At 47.4% G+C, this 21,720-nt stretch overlaps 1 protein-coding gene across 2 annotated transcripts in view; it reads right to left on the minus strand.

The window, feature by feature from the left end:
- Nucleotides 1-1,467: 1,467 nt before the first annotated feature.
- LOC149342786 (synaptogenesis protein syg-2-like) overlaps nt 1,468-21,720 on the minus strand; it is a 318,879-nt gene continuing 298,626 nt past the window's right edge. Inside the window, exons 8-12 of one of the 2 annotated variants that reach the window (XM_089545244.1) lie at nt 20,256-20,555; nt 19,485-19,610; nt 17,663-17,690; nt 5,061-5,125; nt 1,468-3,935 (exon numbers count right to left, since the gene is read on the minus strand). In XM_089545244.1, coding sequence (XP_089401370.1) covers nt 3,808-3,935; nt 5,061-5,125; nt 17,663-17,690; nt 19,485-19,610; nt 20,256-20,555 — 647 coding nt within the window. In that variant the 3' untranslated portion in view covers nt 1,468-3,807. The remainder of the gene's footprint in view (nt 3,936-5,060; nt 5,126-17,662; nt 17,691-19,484; nt 19,611-20,255; nt 20,556-21,720) is intronic. The other variant, XM_089545245.1, reaches the window with a different exon arrangement.

Raw genomic sequence — 21,720 nt, forward strand, 5'->3', positions numbered from 1 at the left:
ACTGCACTGAAGAATCTTTCCCAGATTTGAAAGAAAAATTTATATTGAATAATTTGAAAATCCCAGTATAATGAGTGTAGACGTCCTTAGCGCAGTATAATGCCTCTTGAAAGTATCTTCGCTGCAAGGATGTTAAAAAAAATGGCAGCTAATGTTCTATTGGCACATTTTAAGTCTCACGCTGCATGCAAGCAAACGCGCTTCCCGCCAGCATAGAATCAATAGAACGCGACGCATTTGCATTTTCCTGTTTCGTTCTTCAATGATGGCTCTTTATTGATTCTTACGCGACATAACCGCTGGCAACCAAAACAAAACTGCAGTCATGAAGAGTTCAGTTTTGATACAGCAGCAAGTATCGTGGTATTGCAGTCGCGTTTTTGGCCGTTACAATCGCTTGCCCATGTTTTTCCGATAGAAGGCCGCCCATCCCAGGGACGTTACTCAAACTGGATTAGGAGTTAAAAACCGGCGAAAAGTTGCGAGTTACGAAAGAGCGCTTTAGAAAAAAAGCATGTTCTCGTTATCAGACTTTTCATAAATCTGCATTCACTTTCTCGGAGCGTTGCATTTTTTTTTTTGCCGATAAGATTGCGTTAGTAAGCCGAAACATTAAGCAGATTTGACTGTTCTTTCAACAAGCTCATGTAAGCAACATGCACATTGGTCAGTAAAAATTGTATAACATATTTAATGCACTGTGTCCTCGTCTTATTTTTTTTCCCCCATTGGCTCGGCATTTTCGATTCCCGCTTTCTTCAAATAACGCTACATAGTGTAGGTCTTAAGTAAACTAAAAAAAAAGACAGGTATTATCAGCTTCAAATGTGAATGGCGCTAATAAAAAAAATAGAAACTGCCTTCGATTCCTTCTGTTAAATGGATAACGAAGGAGCAGTGAGGTTTTATTTACGTATAGCTGATTGATAATACCTTGCGAGAGCGCAAAAGATAATGCGTTGTTGTTTCTGTTATGAAAAAGAATGTCTTCAGCCCGACTAGAGCCCGGCCGGACTAGTGCATGCAGACGAAAAAGTGAACCCACGTTGGAGGAGCTCCTAGCTTAGGCGATAATCTCTATCGACTAATGGAACTTAACGTCCTAAAGCGGCACACAGACAGCGAACGACAGCGTTATGGAGGGCTCCGGATTCATTTAGAACACGTGAGGTTGTTTAACGTGCGCTGACATCACACAGCACACGGCATAGGAAGCCAAATTCCAACGTCACGAAGCCTACATTTTTTGAGGAGTTAGGATGTCTGTTCGCCACAGAGTAGCGAGGCCCAAAATATAAACTGCTAAAGAGATGTTTAGGACAGAAATTCTACCATAGTATATTCAAGTTTAGGCTGCTGAAAAAGAAAAATAGAAGCAAAATGTTCAGGAGGAACTTGAATTTTTTCTGTTTTTTTGCTTGTATGGTAGTATGGAAGTGAGTCAGCTTGGATAATGAGAGAGCAGCAGATGACCGGTTTATTGTAAAACAATCGAATCATCCATTCAACGACGAAACCATCGGCTCGCTTGGCAACGGCAGTAGATTCTCTCCTTCAGGATTTGGTCCCACAGACAGGAAACACGCACACGCACGTGCACGGGTAGACGCACGCACGAACACACGCACACACACTCGCACAGATGAACGCACACAGTCACACTCAGGCACGCACCACACCACCACTGTCCTTTGCCAGGCTCGACGCTCGCTGGGTATGTACAAGTCCAACTGTCTTTCCTTCCCCGCTGCCTGCCTCTGCTCCCGCCGATAGTCACGTGACACGTGCACGTCAGTGCGCTCGGCGTAAGCATGCTCTGAGTCATCTGCTTCGAGATGTCTTTCTTGTCTCCTTGGCAGCGTCGACCAGCACCGGACGTTATATTCCTGCTGTGTCCAAGTAGAGTAGGCCGGTATTTAACAACCACCACTCGGAGAAAACAACGACAAGGGAGACACAAGAAATGAACGGCGAGTTGAGTAGAGGCAGCGATAAAAAGGCTCTCGCGGGTATAGGAAGCGCGCTGGTGACGAAAATAAACTGCTTCTCGCGATAAAAAGGATAAGCTTCTTTTCCTGGACGTGTACAGCATCATGTCTTGAAAGGGGAGCAAAGACAGGATAATTCCAAGAAACCCTCGGCGATGGACCATCGTGTACACTATAATACACTAAAAGTAAACTGCAGCGGCACCATCTGCTAGCTTTACTTTTGTTACGTCAACTTCCGTGGCAACCTTCGAGATGAGCGTGTTGTTTTCTTTTGTAACTCTTGCAATTTTCTACCGACATATCATTACAAAATGGTCAGCTCACGGGTTCCGACTGATGACTTCTGGACTCCGCACATATATCTGAGAAACGGTCAGACTTCTCTCAGTTGTATTGAAAGCACTGGCTACTGCCAGCCGTACCGAATGAATCCGCTATACGCCTTTACTGCATGGGCATTTCTAGCTTTCAAGAATTTTGCAGCTCACGTAAAATGATGACAAAACGTAGTTCTGTGAAATGTGACGTTATCGTTAAGGGCTGCTTATTCGATTTTAGCAAGAATATATCTGATCTGTGTCATTAGTGGGAAGCAACTTAAAGAACACCAAATAATCGTCGTTTTATTTAGCTAGGGTACAATTGCATTGTATCGCACACCAGCAGTGCATTCCAACTGCAAGAGGCAATTATCTCCAGCGCCCTTTTAGTTCATTTACTTCACACATTTATTTCCCGATGTCGATTCTGGCTGCTTTATGCAGAGGACATTTAGGGAAGCTGACGCATGATTTATAACAGTTTTGTTTTCGTCAGAGAAGCTTGAGCTTGCACAAGCTTTGGCAAGGCGCTAAAGCACGAAACAGTACACAAGCTCGCAGCCAGGTTAGACACCTGAAGGAGGACTTGCTCGCAAAAAGGGTAAATTCGCGACAGATGGCGCATGATGTGCGAAACCTCGACTAACCAAGATTTCAGGCAATAAATAAAGGACATATTGGAGGAAGCGAACGCCTTCGTGGATTGCGTTGAGACGCACCGCCTTTCTGTACACCGGAATAGTCAGAGTCGATCTTGAGCGATACAGCGAAGCGAAAAGTTCGCAAACAAATCAACTGGCCGGAAACCGTTGCTTAAAGGCGCGGGTCGTCGTATACTACACTCACAGTCAGTTTATTTTTCTCGAAAGTCGCGGCGGTGCGATTTCTTTTAAATTACCCGCTGTTTTCACAGCGGTGTGAGTCAAGTCTCGACGGTATGGACATCTTAAGATCCTGCTATGCAAACTTGCGTTACCTCCACTGCCATCGACGGATAACGTGTACCCTGCAAGCACACTGTGTTGATGTCTCCATCTTTACTCTCTTCCAAAAAAAAAAAAACATCACATTTCGTCCGCATAGTCTGGCCGGCGAAATGTCCAGCGCTGCTATTAACAGCGAAGTAAAGTTCCGATGGGGAGGAAGTGGATCCAATTCCGGCGCGGCCGAGCAGCGTTGCGTTCCGACGCACACATTGGTGTTCATGTAGCCGCGTTCGAAAGCGCTGTTCCGCCCTACTCCACGACTTCGCACTTCTTCCACGTTGAGCACGTGAAGCGCGTTGAGAACGGGGGCGAAAACGACCTCAGCGCCGCACAAGTCTTTTCTCGTCATTCCACAGTCATCCGCTCCCTTTCCTGACGAGACTGGGTGGAACGAACAACTCGTCTTCGACCGGGCAGGTGTAGAAGGGATGCGACGCGCCGTTATCGGCTCACGGGCACGTCGAATCGGCGGCCTGCACTGGTTCTGGCTTGGCAGCCAGAGGGAGCTGCTTAGGACGGCGACGGGACTCGACCCTTGGGCTGAGACGCCAGTCCCAAGATGGTGCCGTTGCTGCCGTTCAGTGGAGGCTTCATCGAGAGCGGGTCCTTGAACGTGATCATGGCCGGAGGGTCGAATGCTGCGCGAAACAGAAAGGACCGAGTGCTGATGTGTCGGCATACTGACAGCCACGCACTCATACACTTCGCTTTTCATGTCCAACATTCTCGGAGGAAAATTTTGATAACTGAAGCATTGTAAGATATTCTTATGGAAATCTTGAAGGTAATAGGTCTTTCTTCTAATATCTTGCAAAATCTCTATTTTAAAGCCTTTCCATCAATCGCATCGAAAAGTTAAGACTTCCATAGTAAACGAATTCGGAACGCTTTTGACAATATCAAAAACGTTAATAGAAAAAGAAACGCGACTGCCGCCGGGTGATCTCTGGATACGTTGATTATTATAGTGAAAGCTTACATTAAATGAAAAAATTGCGTTCCGAACCGGTTTTGCGATCAAACTTTCTTTTGTCCAGAATGTCAGTCTGGATCTTTGAAAGGGCGCAGAAAAAGATGCATGAACGGATCAACACGAAGAACCGGGAAATACAGATTACGAAAGCGACTTAACTACTAAAAATACTAAAATATTATTGCCTCAAATGGCAGCACCTGGTACGATAACAGTGTAAGCGACATTAGCCGTTTTATAGGGTGTTTCACAGTCTTTGACATAGTGGTCACTTCAGCGAATAACGTTTTCTGGGCTACGCCAAATATTCAAAAACAATTCGCCATGAAAGTAAAGGGAGTGACACCGACTCCCGTTGGCCAATGTAGTCGAGTTCGCAGGACACCGCACGCGCTGCGAAGCAACCTGTAGGCTTGGCTCACACTTAACCAGTGGAATACAGACTTTTTGTGCTTGCCTTGATCCGTTTTTCTTTCTTCTATGCGCCAACTGTACTCGCTGGTTAAAAAAAAAACCCTAAAAATTATTCCATAAAACCGCTGGTATTCACTAATCATTTAGATTACTTTCCGCAACATTCAATTATATGGCGGATTGCATCGCCGTAGTTACGCCACACGTCTCAGTAACCACCGAGTAGCGGGTTTTTAAACTTTGCCGTGTTCAGTAGGTATCGAAGATGCAGAGCATGATCAATATACCTTTCTAGTTCATGCTGGCGGTTTCAGGACTCCGCATATGACCACTTTATGACCCTCACGAGGCGCTAAAACTGCGACCTTTCACTCACCCATGAGTTCCGTCCCCAAGTCCAGGTTTCCTTCGACCAGGTCGTGCGGCACATGGTTGCACTCCCTGAAGGTACAGAGAAAAAAATGCATATGCAAGACCGGACGACATGTGAAAAGAGGATGGATGTATATCAGTGAATATTCCAGATGCTGCCATAGTTTCGGTTCATGGTGAGCCCGTCGCATGACGAACAGTGGTGATCAAGGCAAGTAGTTGTGCACAATGCAGTGCGGCGCGATCCAAAAAACTGACACTGCTGATCTTCCTCCCTTCCCTCACGGCACGGTTCAGGTGTCCGCCGAGATATGTGAGACAAATACTGCGCCATTTCCTTTCCTAAAAAACTAATTTACCAATTTACCTATGATACGAAACCGCAGGCATTTTCAAAATACATTTCGCATTACTTCTGCCGGTGAACGTTACGCAGAGAAACCTGCCAACCTCCTTCGGCAATGAGAGCTAAGCGTTCTGACGACCACTAAAAACGCGCGCGTGTGTGTGTGTGTGTGTGTGGGGGGGGGGGGGGGGGGGGGGGGGGGCAGGAAGTGCTTTCCGCTCAAATATTGTCCCAGAGGCGTCATGTTTCCGAGCAGAATCTACCAGGCTTGCTCACTTTCGGGCTCCAAAAACAGAAGTCCTTTACAAAAGCATCTTAAACAGGGCTTCGTACGTGCAACAACGCCGGGAAGCTCTTCCGGAGAAAGGTGCCACGCACTAAGCAAATCGCATCGAAGAGCAAAGTTTGCTTCGCGACGCTAAAAGTTTCATAGCATTCCACCAACACTTACTCCAAGTCTCTGGCGTGGAATAGGCAGCACATATACCGCGCAACGCCCTCACATTAAGGCGTAGGCCTGCAAGCCACCTCCGCAACAGAAAAGGGAATAAAAAGAAAGTAAGATGCAACTAGCTAACGAGGAAAAGGTAAAGAGAGAAAGATGGAAGCACGCACCGTTAACGGTGCGGAGCGTAGAAAGCCGTAAAAACTTTTCTTCCAAAGTCGCGAGGAGCTCAAAGCACATAGAATCGCAACGTCTATAATTCCCGGCGTAATCCTTCCTGCGTTTTTTTCCTCTTCCAGCTGAGCCCAAACCAAGATTGTTGAGGCCGCTTTATGCGTCCCTTTTATTTCTATAGAAGGGAGGAAGGGTTTAGCAAAACATATTCATCTTTGCGAATATAGCCCCATTCTCGTTCCGGAACCCCTTTACTCCCCACACGCGGACCGTAGGACGAGAATTGGGAGATTCATTCTGCGCACAGCACTTCCTGGGCGCGAGGACTAATCTACACGCCCGACTGCCGAGTGTCTATGAACAGGGCCTAGCGTTGCGTCCTAGCGTTAAAACATCTCACTCCCCGACTCGCACGGACGTCGCAGCAGCGGGAAAGGGAGCCTCGGACGAGCTATCAAGACTGTTTATGGAGCCCTGCCTCGACACAATGACCAGGGTGTGGAGCGCGCGGCAACGCCTTCTGGTCAGTGTCCTCTCGAGCAGGGTAGCACGCCTGCCGAGGAGATCCCCTAAGGCGAGCAGAACAGGCTAAGTGTTTGGAGACAAATGGTCTCGCTGCGCTTGCAAGGAGGAGCGGCGGGGAGCGCGTTTGCATCGTCAAGATCGCGGTCGCTTTTCGACGGAAATTCATGCACGCGTAGATGATGCAAGCGCTGCATCCCGGCGCACCACGCATGCATATGTGAAACATTTCTCGGTTTATGTCGGGCCTGCGCGGCTCGGTGCAGTGCTGAATGTATGTAGAAGGCGATGCAGAGATAAAGCAGTTACGGCTGCGAGAAGGACACGGAGGAAGGGAGAGAGACAGAGAGAGAGCACTCCCTGCTGCTTAGCAAACTGGCGCCACTGCGACGATGACGACGCCGACGACTAATGAACTTGCATCGTCCCCTGGTGAGCTTGTGGTTAACGACGCCCGAGGGGCATACAACAGGGCTGGTGAGGGACAGGGCGGTGGTTGGAGTGTGGTTTGCTCCCGCTGGCTTTCGTTCGCTCTTAGAACAACTCCCCGTGACGTCAGTGCCCGACAACTGTGTAGAGACCGAAAGATGCCTGCGCTGCTTTTCTCCCCCCACGATGCATTCATGACTCGCGAATCTCAAACACGCGCGAATTCGTGTTTCATTGTATTTCTTCTTCGTATGTTGTGCATATTTAGCTAGTTTTTTTTTTTTTTTTTGCCTCAAACGTAGCAAGTGACTTTTCCGTGCTATTTGGAAAGTGTTGGCTGTGCACTTCTATGTCCTGCGCCTCTAATTTCTTGCAGTGCGTGAAGACTTCTTGTAAGAAGATCTGCAAGGTTTCTTCACCCCTAAGTAACGCTTAGAGCAAGTAATATTAGCGTGCACACACACTACGTAAGCGTTCTCGCCACTCAAGGGAGGGTCATGATAAACTGACTCGACGAAGTGCAGCCGCTCTGTTCTCATCCACTATTTGCCGCAACCGTCTCAAGGGGGCACGCCTTGCCGCTTTTATGATTCTAGTCTACACTCATTTTCAGCGTTATGCCCTAGGTCATCGCGCGATTTATAAAAACAAAAAACACGTGGTCAGCCTTCTGCGTGTGAGGATTTTTTAGCTTAAAAGTACTCGGGTATAATAATAGGTGGAGCACTTGTTTCAATACAGTGCCGTATGTCGGATAAGGTAATTCCCCCTCAATGTAACACCTTATCCTTGAAAATCAACCTTCGTGTAAATCCATTTTACATTTGCTAGCTACCTTTGAGATATTTGATGTGTTTCAAAATTTTCATTACTTGATATAAATGGTTTAGCTTTCAGAACCTACACCTGAGCTAATGAAGGATGCCTTACTAGAAGGGCTGGAATTAATTTCAACTACATTGGTTGTTTTGAAGTTCGCTGAAATTGCATAGCACGCGAAAGTTTTTGTATTTCGCCCTTACAGAAATGCGGTCACGGTCGCCTGCATTCAAACTCACTACCTGGTGCTGAGCGAAAAAAACACCTTAGCCGCTTCATCAACGCTGCGGTTTTAACGCTTTTATCTTGTTGTATTACCAACCTCGTTTGTTACTAACCTTTTACAAATAAAAAAACGTAGAGGCATCATAATTGCGCAACGGACACTACATCATTACGTTTATTGTTCTCTAGCAGGCGTAAAGTTTCTCTCAACCATCAAGTTTAAAGGGTGAAAACTTGTTTACCTTCGCGGGCTCCGAGCTCTCTTCTAACGTTCAGTCTACTTATTAACCTCATATTTCTCAGTCATTGCACCATACCAACGGCCGCAAAAATGCGCGTCACATCAACTATCGCTCCAGGCTTGCGGCATATCCGGCAATTGTAGACTCGTGACTTTGAGCAGGTCTTCAAACCCAGGACCACATTTCTAACTGTGTCTGTGAAATTACTTTTCCAGCCTAACATTCCACTTCTCCATTCGGGAGTTTCGTAATAAACATGTCAAAATCACGGGTGCCCGACGATCGATATCGTTCCTGCGATTAGCGTTCGCCGCTCTCTCTACAAGTGTAGAGCTCTTCAGCTGGGAAACTAATGCAGCGCCTGTTCTCATGCAGCCTGTGCTTTTTTGTTGATACCTAAGACTCACATGTGCCGCGTAGTAGATATGCTGCTGACATGTTCTCCATTTCGTACTGGATTATACGAAATTAAAGAGGCCTACGAAACATGGACAGGAGAGAAACGATGAAGCAAGCATATATGCGCCTGGTTTGTGCTATTGGTGCAAATTATATGAACGGCAACAAGAGAAGACATTCATTCACGTAGTATAACTACTTTCATGGCTACTCATTCCTAACGAACAGGTCTTTACCGCTATTTGAAAGCTATTACAAACCACTTTCGAACTTTTCGTGCTCGAGTTATAAACTTTGTGTTTCTGTGTGTGGCACAGCGATTGCTTTCACTTTAAGCACCCTATTTAGTTTCTAATACCGAGAACGGACCATACGCCTGTCCTTCAGCTGTTCTCATTTGTTACTGACTTAATCTGAGTCCTTCTTCTGCAGAGACGCACTCGGAATGTTGAACGTACTTATTACAGTGGGCACACCAAGGTTCGGTCAAACTGGCGCAAGCATCTTTTGTTTCTTTACTTTTTCGCTCAAGCAGTTGTGTACGGTACGCCAGATTTCCTTTCTTTTAGACTGCATTTACCATAAGTGACCATCAGCGCTGGAGCACCGAGGCAGCCGTCGTGGACCAAAAGCCTAAAGATATCCTCTAATGCCTATGCTCTGTACGTGGGACCCAAGCAAAGCATACATGCGAGGAAGTCGACACAGCTGTTGCTGCGATTTCGATGCAGTGAAAGGCGACTATAGTGCGAAAGCTTTCTTGATCGAAGAAACTTTCAAGAGGTGGAAGACAACAGTGCTTTGCAGTTTCTGCTCCGCTACAAAAAACGTCGGATTGTGACCGCCACTTCGTTTCATACAATCCTTCCTTGCATATGAGCAGTAAGATAACCCTTTGCCGCGAAGCGGTTGTTCTTCTCTTATTAATACCTCAACTTCTAAGCATATAGAAAATATTGCAAAGAGCTAGCCGTCAAGTGAAATGTGTTTCCTAAACATCGTTTGTTCGGTCGTGAACCTTGCAATGAGCATTTGTCTTTGTAGAAGGCACGCTTGATTAATGAACTTCAGGCCAGGCGCCTCGCTAAGCTCCGGTGTGCCCCACAGAATCCCACCGCTCCGCGCTGCGCGGAAAGCTGTGACATGGATGATAAAATAGAAAGAACGGTCGTACCGCTGAAGATTATGGGTGTCTCTGAGTGTGTGTTTCCACACTGTGCGACAACATTTACCGTTCCTTGAGAGAGAGCCACCATGCAAGAGGTGCCCGAAAAGATACAACGTTCTTATACGGACGCCTGGATAGCGGTAACTCTTGAGGAAAATAAGCTTCAACGACTGTTTCTCGAGGAACTGCTCGCGCTGCTAGTGAGCAACGCTTTGTAACCTACACCGCAAAGCTTTCGGAGAAAAGAATTCCAGGCCGTCATGAGCACAAAGGTCGAGGCGTTCTTATTCAGTCGCTTAAATTCATGACGAACTTTGTCCTTCGTGAACTCTTCTGACTTAATAAAGCACGTCGTCACCAGGGATACGCAGTTTTTTTCTTGCTGACTGGGGAAAACAAGAAATAGAATTAAGTAAAATGCGCAAATATCTTACTGTTGTCATTTAGATCCCCAGCGCAGAATGCCGCACGTGCCGTTAATTTGATCAAAATATCGGCATTGCGAAAACCCCAACACAAGTTCCTATGTAGCTCCTTTTACCAGAAAGGTTAAAACTGCGCAAAAGACGAGGGCGTACGCAAGGAGAAACACACAAAGCACCCCAAAACTGGGCCCGTGGTGTTGTGTACATTCCTCGTTGCCTATTTCCTCGTCTTTTGCACAGTTTTAACCCTTTTCAAAATTTGAACCTACTAGCCCGCAAGAACATGTCACTAAAGCTCCTTTTAGTTCATTGGAAGCTCGGGCTACCGGAAATTTCGATGTGTGCTACTCTGCATGAGTCAATTTGTAGAAAAGCGACGCAGACATAAAATCCGTAGGTTAAACACGAACGCTGGTACAATCTGGCAGGCAAGTGCCGTTTGTTTCTGAGGAGATGCCTTCAAATCTCATTTATTACTTCAACCGGGAACGTAGCCAGGATTTTCTTTTTTTTTCTGATTTTTGAATCTTTCGCTTCCTTTCGAAGGAGAGTGGGGCGAGCCCCTTCGCGCACCACCCATTTTTACTTGTTTTATTTACATGAATAACGTTATTCCAGCGGGTCCAAGTCCACTCGCAAGAAGGCATTTATTATTCAGAGCATCGTGATGCGTTACTCGAATAGGGTTCGCGCTGAATGCGTTCTATCAGAATGCGTTTACACTGCAATGCAGAATTTTGTTCCGACTGCGCAGGTTCTCCTAACTGTATTCCTCACTGATACGGAACGACGTCTTGCTTTGATGTTGAAAGTACGCTCATTTTTATTTTTGTTGTTATTGCTCAAAAATCATGAAATTTTTGCCTGTTTTTAACTAAAGATTATTAACATAGGAGTAGCTAGCTCGTGTAACCTAAACTGCTTCTTTTTACACGGGATTTCACCCCCGCTTCACGCAGCTACACTCATACCCAACAATTCTGGACAAAAGAATTTTTGAGTGGAAAACAGTTTATGAAGGCAATTTTTTCAGATAATGTGACATTTCACTATAACAATCAATATACCCGCAGATGACCGGACGGCAGTCTTGGATATATTTTTTTCTATTGACGTTTTTGCAGTCACCAAAGCGTTCCCCATTGGTTTTTTATGGCAGTCTTAACTGTTCGATCGATGGAAACGATCGATGGAAACACTTTAAAAGAGAACTTTTGCTACATACCAGAAGAATGGGACATTGTCATCAATGTTAATGTAAAAGTATCTCACAATTTTTCAATTTTAAAAATTTTGTGCCAAATTTTTGGACATGCAAAAAGTTTCTGAGACACATATTTCCTGAAGATTATCCGTGATAGAGGGCACAGACATGCGGAGTGAAAAAAGAAATCTATGCGAGCAATTACCAAGAGGCTCCATGTTTTGAGTAAAAGTAAGCCGAGCAATCGAAATGGAAGAGAATGTGCAAATAAGACAAGCATGTGTTCAGTTAGGGTAACCGGATCAGAGCTTGTACAGGTCTCGTAGGGGTTACCACGCGGCCCAGAGGAGAAGGCCGTTAGAAGTAAGGAAGACTCTTCGAAAGGAAAAATTACACCGAGACAACCCACAACAATAGAGGTTGCCGCCTACGCTTCCTTAACAAAGGGAGGTCCACAGCATCTCGACTATATGAGCACGCCATGCTCTCTCCTCGACTGGTAATGAACGCGGAGCCAAGTTGTGTGCCTTTTTATCTCCGGGACCTCTCCACGGTGACACTAAAGGCCTCTGCCACCGGAAGCACTGATTAAGCGGTCAAGCCATAACACCGCGAAGGAGTGCACGCCTCGTTCGCATCTTTTCTCAGCGTCTTAACTCCTACGACTTTGCCCATGGCCCGCCCACATTTCTTTCACCCTTACCGAGCCAGAAAATGCGGCCGCGAACTGCCACGGCTCGTCTAATGGCTCATTTCTCCATTCTCCGTCTTATGAGGCGATGTCAACACCAGCGCGGTGTACAAAAGAGGAGGTGTTGTAACCAGATTATAAAAATACAAAAAGCAGTGTATGAGAGGGAACTGAGGAAGCCGGTGGCACAGCCCGTCTCCGTGGCTACTGCGCTGGTCTTCGGCGACAGCGGTCACACTAGACGTGCCTCCCCAGAGCTTTTCAGTCACAGGCCGCTGGCATACAAAAAGAGCCTGGCAAGCGATTCCTCTTCCCTATATCCCCGTCCTCCTCACCTCGACCAGCCGCGTCTCCCTGCTCCACTCCCTAGCTTCCTCCTTCCCTCTTTTCTTCCATGATCCGAGCCTCGCCCGGGAGATTCACGCTGTTCCGGCCCATTTGAGCTCTGGAGCAGCCGCGCCCGCCAACGCCGACGCTGGACGTACGTACGTCCCGGGGCCTCGAAGCTTCAAATGACCGTCCGCGAGCCTAATGACTCGCGCGCGCCAGCGCTGGCCACAACGCGGCTCGGGCTGCTCGCTGCCACCCGAGTCGTCGTCGTCGTCGGTCTGACGCGTCGCTCCGTCGCTGCGTGGCGCGTTTGCATAATGGCTGCAGGGCCCCGCGACGCAGGAACCTACTCGGATGCCGGCTGCACCCCCCCCTCCCCCCCCCCCCCCCCCCCCGCACTCGAGCTCTCACGTCGTGTGCAGCAAAGTGGGAGCCTGCCGCTCCGGCCAGCAGTCGGGGCACAGAGAGAGAGGAGCAGTGAGGGGGGACTCTGTCGTGCCTGGTGTTTTCTTTCAGTTGTCTGGCAGATCTGTCTTGCTTCAACTAGCCTCAGCGCTCGCAGCACTGAACTGTCACGCGCCTGCGTCTGCGTACGCTGAATACAGCTCACGCGCGCGCTTGCGAGCGAGCGAGAGATTGAGCGCGTGCAAAACGCGATATTGTATTTTGTGCGTATTCAAACTTTCTTCTTTACTGCGAGTTCAACACCACCGCTACTGCCGAACAGCGAACTCGCTATAAACCAACGCGTGCCAGCGAGCGAGGGAGCGAGTGGGTGAGAGAGCGTGCTTTAGAGCTTCCGCTTGACGTCGCCATTGGCCTGTCCCTTGCAGGCACGGCGGACAAATCTGTCCCCGTTTTGCTTGCATCGCTGCTGCGAGCACGCCTCTTGTTAGCAGCACTCGTATGTATGTAACGCACTAAATGGTTCCGGGGAAACATACTGACGCATCGTGGCGGTAGCAGTCGCTGCGTGTGTGCGTGGCGGCAGTGTTTTGGAGTACGTGTCTCTAGCATGGCGTGCGAAACAAAAGGCAGCACAGTTTGTCGCGTGTTGTAGATGAGGGAAAGCACGAATAATCTGCGAGACCTCTGGTACCGCCTCAGGCCACGCGCTATGATTGGAAACACTTTCTATGTAATGTGAAAGGTGGTGTGGCAGTGCTTTTGCAAATCCCACTAGGATGCCCGTTATCTTGACAGTTTGTTATCTTCAACCTCCGTCGTCTTCAACGCTGTCAGTGAAACTAAAGTTAATGTAATTTTTACGTTAACTCGCATTTTAATAAACTGCGAAGTACAAGCAAGATTAATGGCAGCAATAAGCACAGAAAAACAAAACAAAAAACATCGGCAATCATGAGAGCCATACAACTTGACCTAAAACGAGATCTTGTTCCGCGCCCCTTTGTTCTCAAAACTGAAATCTCAATACCAAGTTGTCAGCATTTGTTGTACATACTACTGCACGCTCTGAAGATAGAAAAAACAAGAACTTCTGAGCCTTCCTAACCACACTCTTAAAGCAGCAAATGTGATATTATTTATGTTGCCTGTTACGGCGTCTACAATGGCAGTATTGCACTGAAGTTGTACACGATTCCACTTTTGCTTTATTTTGCTTTTATGTTAGCCACTGCCACAAAACCGGAGCTCAAGCAAGGAACTGACGGCAGGCGCCGAAAACGTGTGCCGCCTTTCGCTTGTCTGCGAACATTCTTGAGCCTCCGAGCAAGCTCCTATTGTTATACCCAGCAAAGAGCATGGCCTTCTGTACGTTTCAAAGCCATTGTTTCTGCGTTACGTGGGTTACACGGCGCCTTACTGTGTGGAAGCCCCAGCAACATTCCAGTACTTTCTCCGATTGTGTATAGGGAAGAAGGAACTAAGGCGGCTCGAGTTATTAGAAAAGATTGCCTCGTAGAAGAAAACAATGTGGCGCAAGTGCGTGTTTGCGCGAAGAAGGTTTGCCTCCATTGAACCAGCCGACCTTATTTTTGTCTTGCTGTCCCGGCGCGTCAGGTTGCGTGACAGGCAGCGAAATATGAACCGCGTTCAATCGACCACGGAAACCAGGAGAGAGCCAACACCACGCGAACAGCGGGTCAACACAGCTGGCTGGTTGGCCGCGGAACCAGCGGAGAACACTGAAAATGAAGCGTCCGCGGGTTCGGGACAGCCACACCAACATCCTTGGGTCGAAGGTCTGTCCTAGCGTTCGGTGAATGCTTCCTATGATGCTAAACACTTGTACATCGGACTAGTTTAGCTATCATTGTAAAAGCATTTCTGCAGTTCATAGCTCATCTCGTGTTTATTACCGCTTTGCCTGTGAATTTGCCTTTGTGGTGAAAATGGCTCTTGTGCTTTAGTGAAAAGTTACAGCGCAAGCGCAGACAACCACAGGGCGACTGCACACATTGTACTATTAACTCAGTCTCATTTGGTGCCTTACAAACGGCGAACAGCAAGCTCTTGATGTTTTGCAGAGGCTGTCAAAATTATCTAATGAATAATTCCTTTCTTTGTCACCTTATGTAAATCCCACCGCACAACTCACACCCTTTGTGCGCGAGTGTGCGGGCGTGCGTGCGGGTGCGTGCGCAAAATAATAATATTTATTCTCTCTAAATCACAAGCGTGATTTTCCTACATTTCCCGATTCCTCTCGTAAGACGCGCTTTCAAGGTTTCAAGAGACATTCTTGCGTACTGCCATAAATAAATATATTCATTATCGTTCTAGTCTCGAGGTTGTTAAAGCAGAAAACTACATTTTCGATAGATTACGCTGCACTTACAGAAGCGACAATTTGAGGATGAAGTTGGTTGCGCCGAATCATGAATTATTCCGGGCAGCGACCATAGCTAAACGGAATCCGGAATAAAAAAGGTGTAGTAAAGAAACGACGCATAAAAACGATAAAAATTAAGAAAAAAAGAAATAAAAGTACTGCCTGTTTCTCAGGGCCAAATTAACGCGCTTTTTGCGTAAAAATACAACACTGAAGGAAACAAATTAATGCGACAGCAAAAATAATTTAGCTAAATGAACACGGATTTCTTAGCGCCAAATTAAATGCCTAACAACTTCCGCGCCTTATAAATTTTTATCCCCGAGCTTACTTATTATTTGGTGGAATTTTTCTTGCTGGTCAAGAAAACGGGCTCATTAAAACTGCGGAAGCAAAATCCTTCCCTCGATCCCTTCGCCTCAAGAATATGTTTACTTGGTGTTCACTCATTTTGTTATCTGCCTCTGCATTGCGGTAGCAAATCTCCACCATAGGCAGGCACGCGCACACATACACAAAGAAAAAAGCAAAAGCCAGAGCCTAGAAGGCAGATGACTTCGTTTTTTTATATATATTTAACTCAAACAAGCTTTAAATTAGGAAACTCTTTCGTGAGTTTCTCGTTTCACCTTGTTAGCCTGCCACCGCACGGGGAAACAAATTTGTTCGTCGAGTGCGCGGCCCGTTTTTGTCTTCTTTTCGCTTGTTTTTTATTCTTCTCATTTCTAGTCTTCGAAGACGACCGGCATTGAAAGAAAGCAAACAGATAGCCTGCACATAAGTCGAAAAGCTGAAATGATGGGTGTCCAAGACCAGCGATGCGCAGGTCATAAAGGCCCCGGTCGCCTACCCTCGGCTTTAAAATTTGGATGAGAAAATACACGGTGGGAATGAAGATGAGCTTCCGAGTATAGACATTTTATTTATATATTTAGCAAGCTTTTTGTACTTTGAGCGCAGTTTCGCGTACTCGTACTTTGTAGCTTTTACTCTTTGCTTGTTAAATACATGGCGTGCGGTAAGAAGCCGGACACATGCAACTGACGGAAGACAAGTGTGGACCTCAGGATGCTTCCATTACTGCAAGCCGCTGCCGCATGAACTAACCTGACTGGACATTGGAGCTAACTGCACTTGTAGTGCTTCGTTCGTTAGCCTTGTGCGCGCCTTTTATATACGCACGGAGAAAAGTGCACTTTAAAACTAAGCTTATTATCCATTACGGTATTAAAGCGGAAAGCAAGAAAAAATGTACAGTAGTTTTTTTTTTTTTTTTTTTGCTCCTGACATGAAAAGGAAAATTTCTCTGGCCGTCCTAGAAATGAGACAAGTTTTTAGATGCATCATGGCGTTCCGCTTTTCATCGCAGGCTCTCCTAAGCTTTTTTTGTGCTACCCCACATGCTTTGCCTTAGGTGTGACAAATTTTCACGCTGAAAGGGGAAGGATCTGGGTCGCGCAAACAAACCAGAATCAAAGCAGAGTCCTAGTGCTAGCTAATGAGCTTCGCGTCGCTGATTAATGGAGTTTTCTCCGGAGCCGGCTCTCTGTGATTTCCATTACAGTTATGAGCACTAAGCTTTTACATTAACAATGTTTCAAAATCCCCGTACGGCTGTGTAATTCTTACTAGTTCTCCACTCATGCTAACTCTTGCGCTCACTGTAGTAAGATGGACTGGCAGGCGAAGTAAAATGGTCCTCCAAACACGCACTGGAATAATCTGCGGATGTGACTGAACTAACAAGATTTTCGATCAAAGTCCTGAGTTCATATGGTATACTCGCACACTTTTGCATTGCGAAACCACAGATCTCAGCTCGACAATCAGAAACCAGGAACTCGAATGCGGAGCCTGTACAGGAGACGCCTTTTTATTAATCTGGTAACAAGCTTCAGCGTTTCACTTTAACTAATTACCAACCCCGTCCTCATAATTTTCTTCCTCTTCTATTTTTATTTCCCGTGGCACTGTTCTTGATTTAAGATTGTATAAACCGGCTCTCAGGGTTAATTTCTCCAGCCAGATATACTTTGTGCTGATTGTTCTCTATCGTTCGCATTACTATTCTCGGTAAGCTCGAATGCATAGAACATAAACAAAATGCCAGGGAACAAAGTATCGAATTCCTGATTAGGATGAACACAATGAATCGTCTAAAGACAGGACAGACTACAGAAGACAAGACAGACTACAGAAAGAAGACAGACTACACAAACAAGACACTATAGAAGACATACCCGAATTACGTCAAGACTACAGACTACAAAAATTTTCTGTCGTAGAATCCTGTAGTGAGTTTTGACTGGGTAGATTTGACACTTCGGCTGCCAGATGTATCTGAATTGCATCAGTTTAACAACGTGCTCATATGCTTGTACCGATGTGCTTACCTTTCATTCCTGTTCCAAACGTTTTGAGCTGCATGCGAAAAAGAAACATCACGCACATAATTATCCCTTGCCTATTTATGAACTTACACCGCCTCGGTTTGACATGTAGGACTGCGCGACCGATATCAAGAAACTCAGTTTTCGAAGCTTTTCACTCTATTCAGTGATTCAGGCCGTGCAACTATTGAGTGCATGGAAAATATATCTTACCACTCCAAATCCTATCCAACCACAATCGTTGCGATGAAGTACACTCTTACAAAATTTGTCTTTTCAATGATCGTTCATTTCACGGAGTATTTTATAATTTCTTATTGAACTAAATAAATCACTCTCTTATACACACAAGTGAAGAAATATTATTACTATCATTTTTTGTTTTTGTTTTAGAGCTTTCGCTATAGAGCCGCGGAGTAATACAAAAAATTAGATTAGCTGCTAGGTAGAGTGCACAGAAAACTCTGGAACGGCTGCATACGTGCAGTCCCACCTCTAATAAATCATCAGAAGAGAAGCCATTTTGCTGCCTTGTCGAGATTTGCTTTATACACGGCGATGGCAAAATAGACTAACCTTAACTTTAGCGTGAACTTACACACCTACATAAAAAGTTAGGAAATACTGGACGCGCTACTACTCATTAACTGCCGTATAAGCGGTGTACGGCAAAGTAAAGAGCGTCGGAACGTCACCCGATTCCAGGTACTAAGTTTAAAGGCTAGGTCGTTTCAATGAGTTCGAACAAGAAAATTTGCTCCTCATGCTTTATTTTCACGTGAAATCGGTGTTTCACTGCAACGAAAGTAGCACCCAATGCTACAGCCGCACACAGACTTCACACGAATGACGGAACGCGTGGCCTATAGACTACCGTCAGCGCCACGAAGCGATAGTCATCGGGTGCGAGATAATGCTCCCGGCATGTTTACGGTGGCTGACGATAGCTAGCGCGAATCGCGGCAGCTTAGCGCGCAATTTCTGGTTGCCGCGATAAGAAAACTGAAATGAGCGCAGTCGGCGCCGTGGAGGCCGCATCGGCGAACAAAAGGCGCATAAACACCCCGTTACGAGCGCGCTGTCCGCGCGGCAATCAGGCACAAGCGGAAAATCAGGCAAAGGGAGCTGCGCACCAGCTATCTCCAGTCACCGTAAACATCACCGAGATCAATGTCTCTCACCAGTGAGTATCGCTTCGTGGCGCTGACGGCAGTCCAGGCCGCGCATTGCGTCATACGTGTTAAGCCTATGGGCGGCTGTACGTCCACACTATGCCATTCGGCGTCAAGGACCAGCAAAATCCTCCAACACAGCTCAGTTTCGATCGCAAAGCCCGAGGCAAGTGCAGCCGTCAGAAAACCGTCTTCAGCTGACGGAAAAACCGGTACCTCGCTACGAGCCAGTAAGAATGCAACGATAAGGTAAGGTTTGCCTCCTTGTCTCTCATAATATTGTCCAACTCAAGTAAAACTTTTTGTGGGGCTAGTTGGCGATGCATTCTCGGAAGAAAGATTTACTGCGGCTGATAAGCACAGTGCATGCCAATATAACCTGTTTGTAGCTCAATGACCGAATCGGCTACCAGTAACGCTTTGTCTTGTGCGCCTCCCTCGTTAACGCTTTCCTAAGCAGCGCTAACTTGTTTCCCAAAGGAACAGCACCACTGCACCGTCGCACCGATGGCACGGCCGCCTCAATCAGTAAGCGTCGCCGGATTTGAGCGGCGGCGGCTTTCAATCGATTTTGACGCCGAACGCTCAAGTGCGAGCGTACCGAAAGGAAGCGCGGCGGTATTACTCTCGGATTTCCCAGCTTTGCATCTCACCTCGGTTGAAAAGGATCTTCCGCCTGAACTTGCCCAGTGTGAGCGCGATGAAGACGATGAGGAAGGCGGCCACGGCACTCAGCGCGGCTGCCCACAGCGTGGTCGACCCTAGGGACCACTCTGTGTCTGTTGCGCGATAGGAGAGGGAGAGGAGGGTTGGAGGAAGAGGAGGGTAACACAGCGTGGGAAGAACAAGGAATGTTAGGGATACTAACACGATAGTCAGCCAAATCAGCCACCGAGCATTGTTTTCTGACAATTATTATTACAGAGAAAAATACAGGAGAAGATTCTATAAATAAATAGATATGTAAATAAAAACACACATATTATGCCTTACATTGTTTACTCCAGCGGCTGAGAATAAATGCATGCCAGCGCTTTATTTTAAGTTTTCCGTGCTCCGACTTAGTTATGGAGCCATATTTCGTTGCTACCCCTACTGTATTGTCTGCAAAATACAGGCGAAGTAGCTTTAATACTGCCTGCGCCTCAGGTCCTTCCTTCGCTTGCGCAGTGATGTCATTTCTGGCATTTACTAACAAGGCGCGTGAAGGATATGAGCCCCCAATGTTGGCGTGTGAAGGATATGAACCCCCCAGTGTTCATTATCTGGACGCGTTTTGCAGGCAGCTGTTCTGTCCTTCATTAAGCGTCGGTGCCAAGTTATCTCCACCATGTGGCTCCTCCGAACCGCAAGTTAACTCGCGAGTTATTTTCAGGTGTAAAACTAAGCGTGCAGCAGTGATTTCGTCAAAAGAGACCGCGCACCTTTGCTGACCAGCCCCCGTCCAAGGGGCAGCGTAAACACGGTCAAATGGACGGGCTCGCTGCGGCCGTTGGCGTTGATGCCGTACAGCGCCATCTGGTAGCGTGTGGCCGGCCTCAGCGAGTGCACGCGGAAACTGGGCTGGCCCGAGGTGAAGTTTGTGACGATGGGCGTGCTCTGGCCGTCCTGCAGCTCCAGCAGGAAGGTCTGCTGCTGCCCTGCCCCGCTGCGCTGGCACACCACGTGCACGCCCTCTGACGTCACTTCCTCCACGCTGCAGTTGTACGGCGTAACCGGCGGACCTGGTGGAAAAACGGAGCCTAGTGTCTGGGCCGGCACCACGGTGTAAGAATGTATTTAGGTGTTGACACTGGCCGCCCGCCGCGGCGGAGAGCGCGCACAGATTGTGTTCGCCCTCTAGTACATGCGCCGACCGCAGCGGCGCGGGGGCGCTGCGGAGCAGAGGCCCTTCGCTTTCGGTGCGGCAAGCGGCGTGCCCAGAGCCGTATATTCCCTTCTCCGGCGTGCCCTGCTTTAGGTGCCCTTTTAGGCTGCGTTGGTCGATGTTTTGGGCTGAGAGAGTGCATCACAAGCTGTGAACACCACGATCTCAGCTTCCACGTCGTCAGCTTCCATCGTGGACGAGCAAATTTTGCTAGAACTAGCTTTTTGTGTCGCGGTTTGGCACAAGCCGGATTGACAGTTGTGGAAACGCACGTGGTGGCGCGGGCCGACGCCATGGACGGTCGTCGCGGCCTATGTGCATTGTGTCTGTGATCTGTTGTTTGTTGCTGTGACACACATGTCAACTTCAGCCGGGTCCAGAAGTCTGCTAGACGCAATTATGGGTAAGAAGTGCTTCGTACCCAACTGCAGTTCGGGCTACCGGAGTTGTCCGGATCAAGTTTCACTTTTTAAAGCTCCGTCGGAGCCTGCTCGCTTAGAACTTTGGCGTCGGGCAATTCCCAGAGCAGATAGGATATTGCAACCGAGCGACCACGTCTGCGCGAAGCACTTTCCCGAGCATATGATATCAAAATCGTACTATGCCGAGTTCAATGGCAAGGTACTTTTAAATGTACCGAAGAAGATCCCGGTGCTGTCGGCGAATGCTGTGCCCAGTATTTTTCCCGGGTGTCCGAAATATCTGACAAAACCGACAAGGTCAAGAAAGCCTCCTAGAAAACGGCAGTCTACGGCCACGTGTGGCGATCAGTCAAGCAAGCGGCCCGCTCCCGCCGCTGTCGCACTGCCCGTTGGGACGGTCTGTGAAAAACAAAAAGGCACCGATCCATCATCGAGCCCTCAGAAGAAACTGCAGACATGTGAGTGGAGTGATCAAGGAACGTGCCCTTCTCCCACCATGGAACTTGGAGGCACCTCCTCAAGTGCCACCTCCGTCTTCCTTGGCGTTCATGACATTAAGGTTTGTTCTCTTCTGCACTGCTCCGGGTACTTAATATTCTA

The sequence above is a fragment of the Amblyomma mixtum genome, chromosome 5 (assembly GCF_055824585.1).
Source record: "Amblyomma mixtum isolate Tamu chromosome 5, ASM5582458v1, whole genome shotgun sequence".
Taxonomy (NCBI): domain Eukaryota; kingdom Metazoa; phylum Arthropoda; class Arachnida; order Ixodida; family Ixodidae; genus Amblyomma; species Amblyomma mixtum.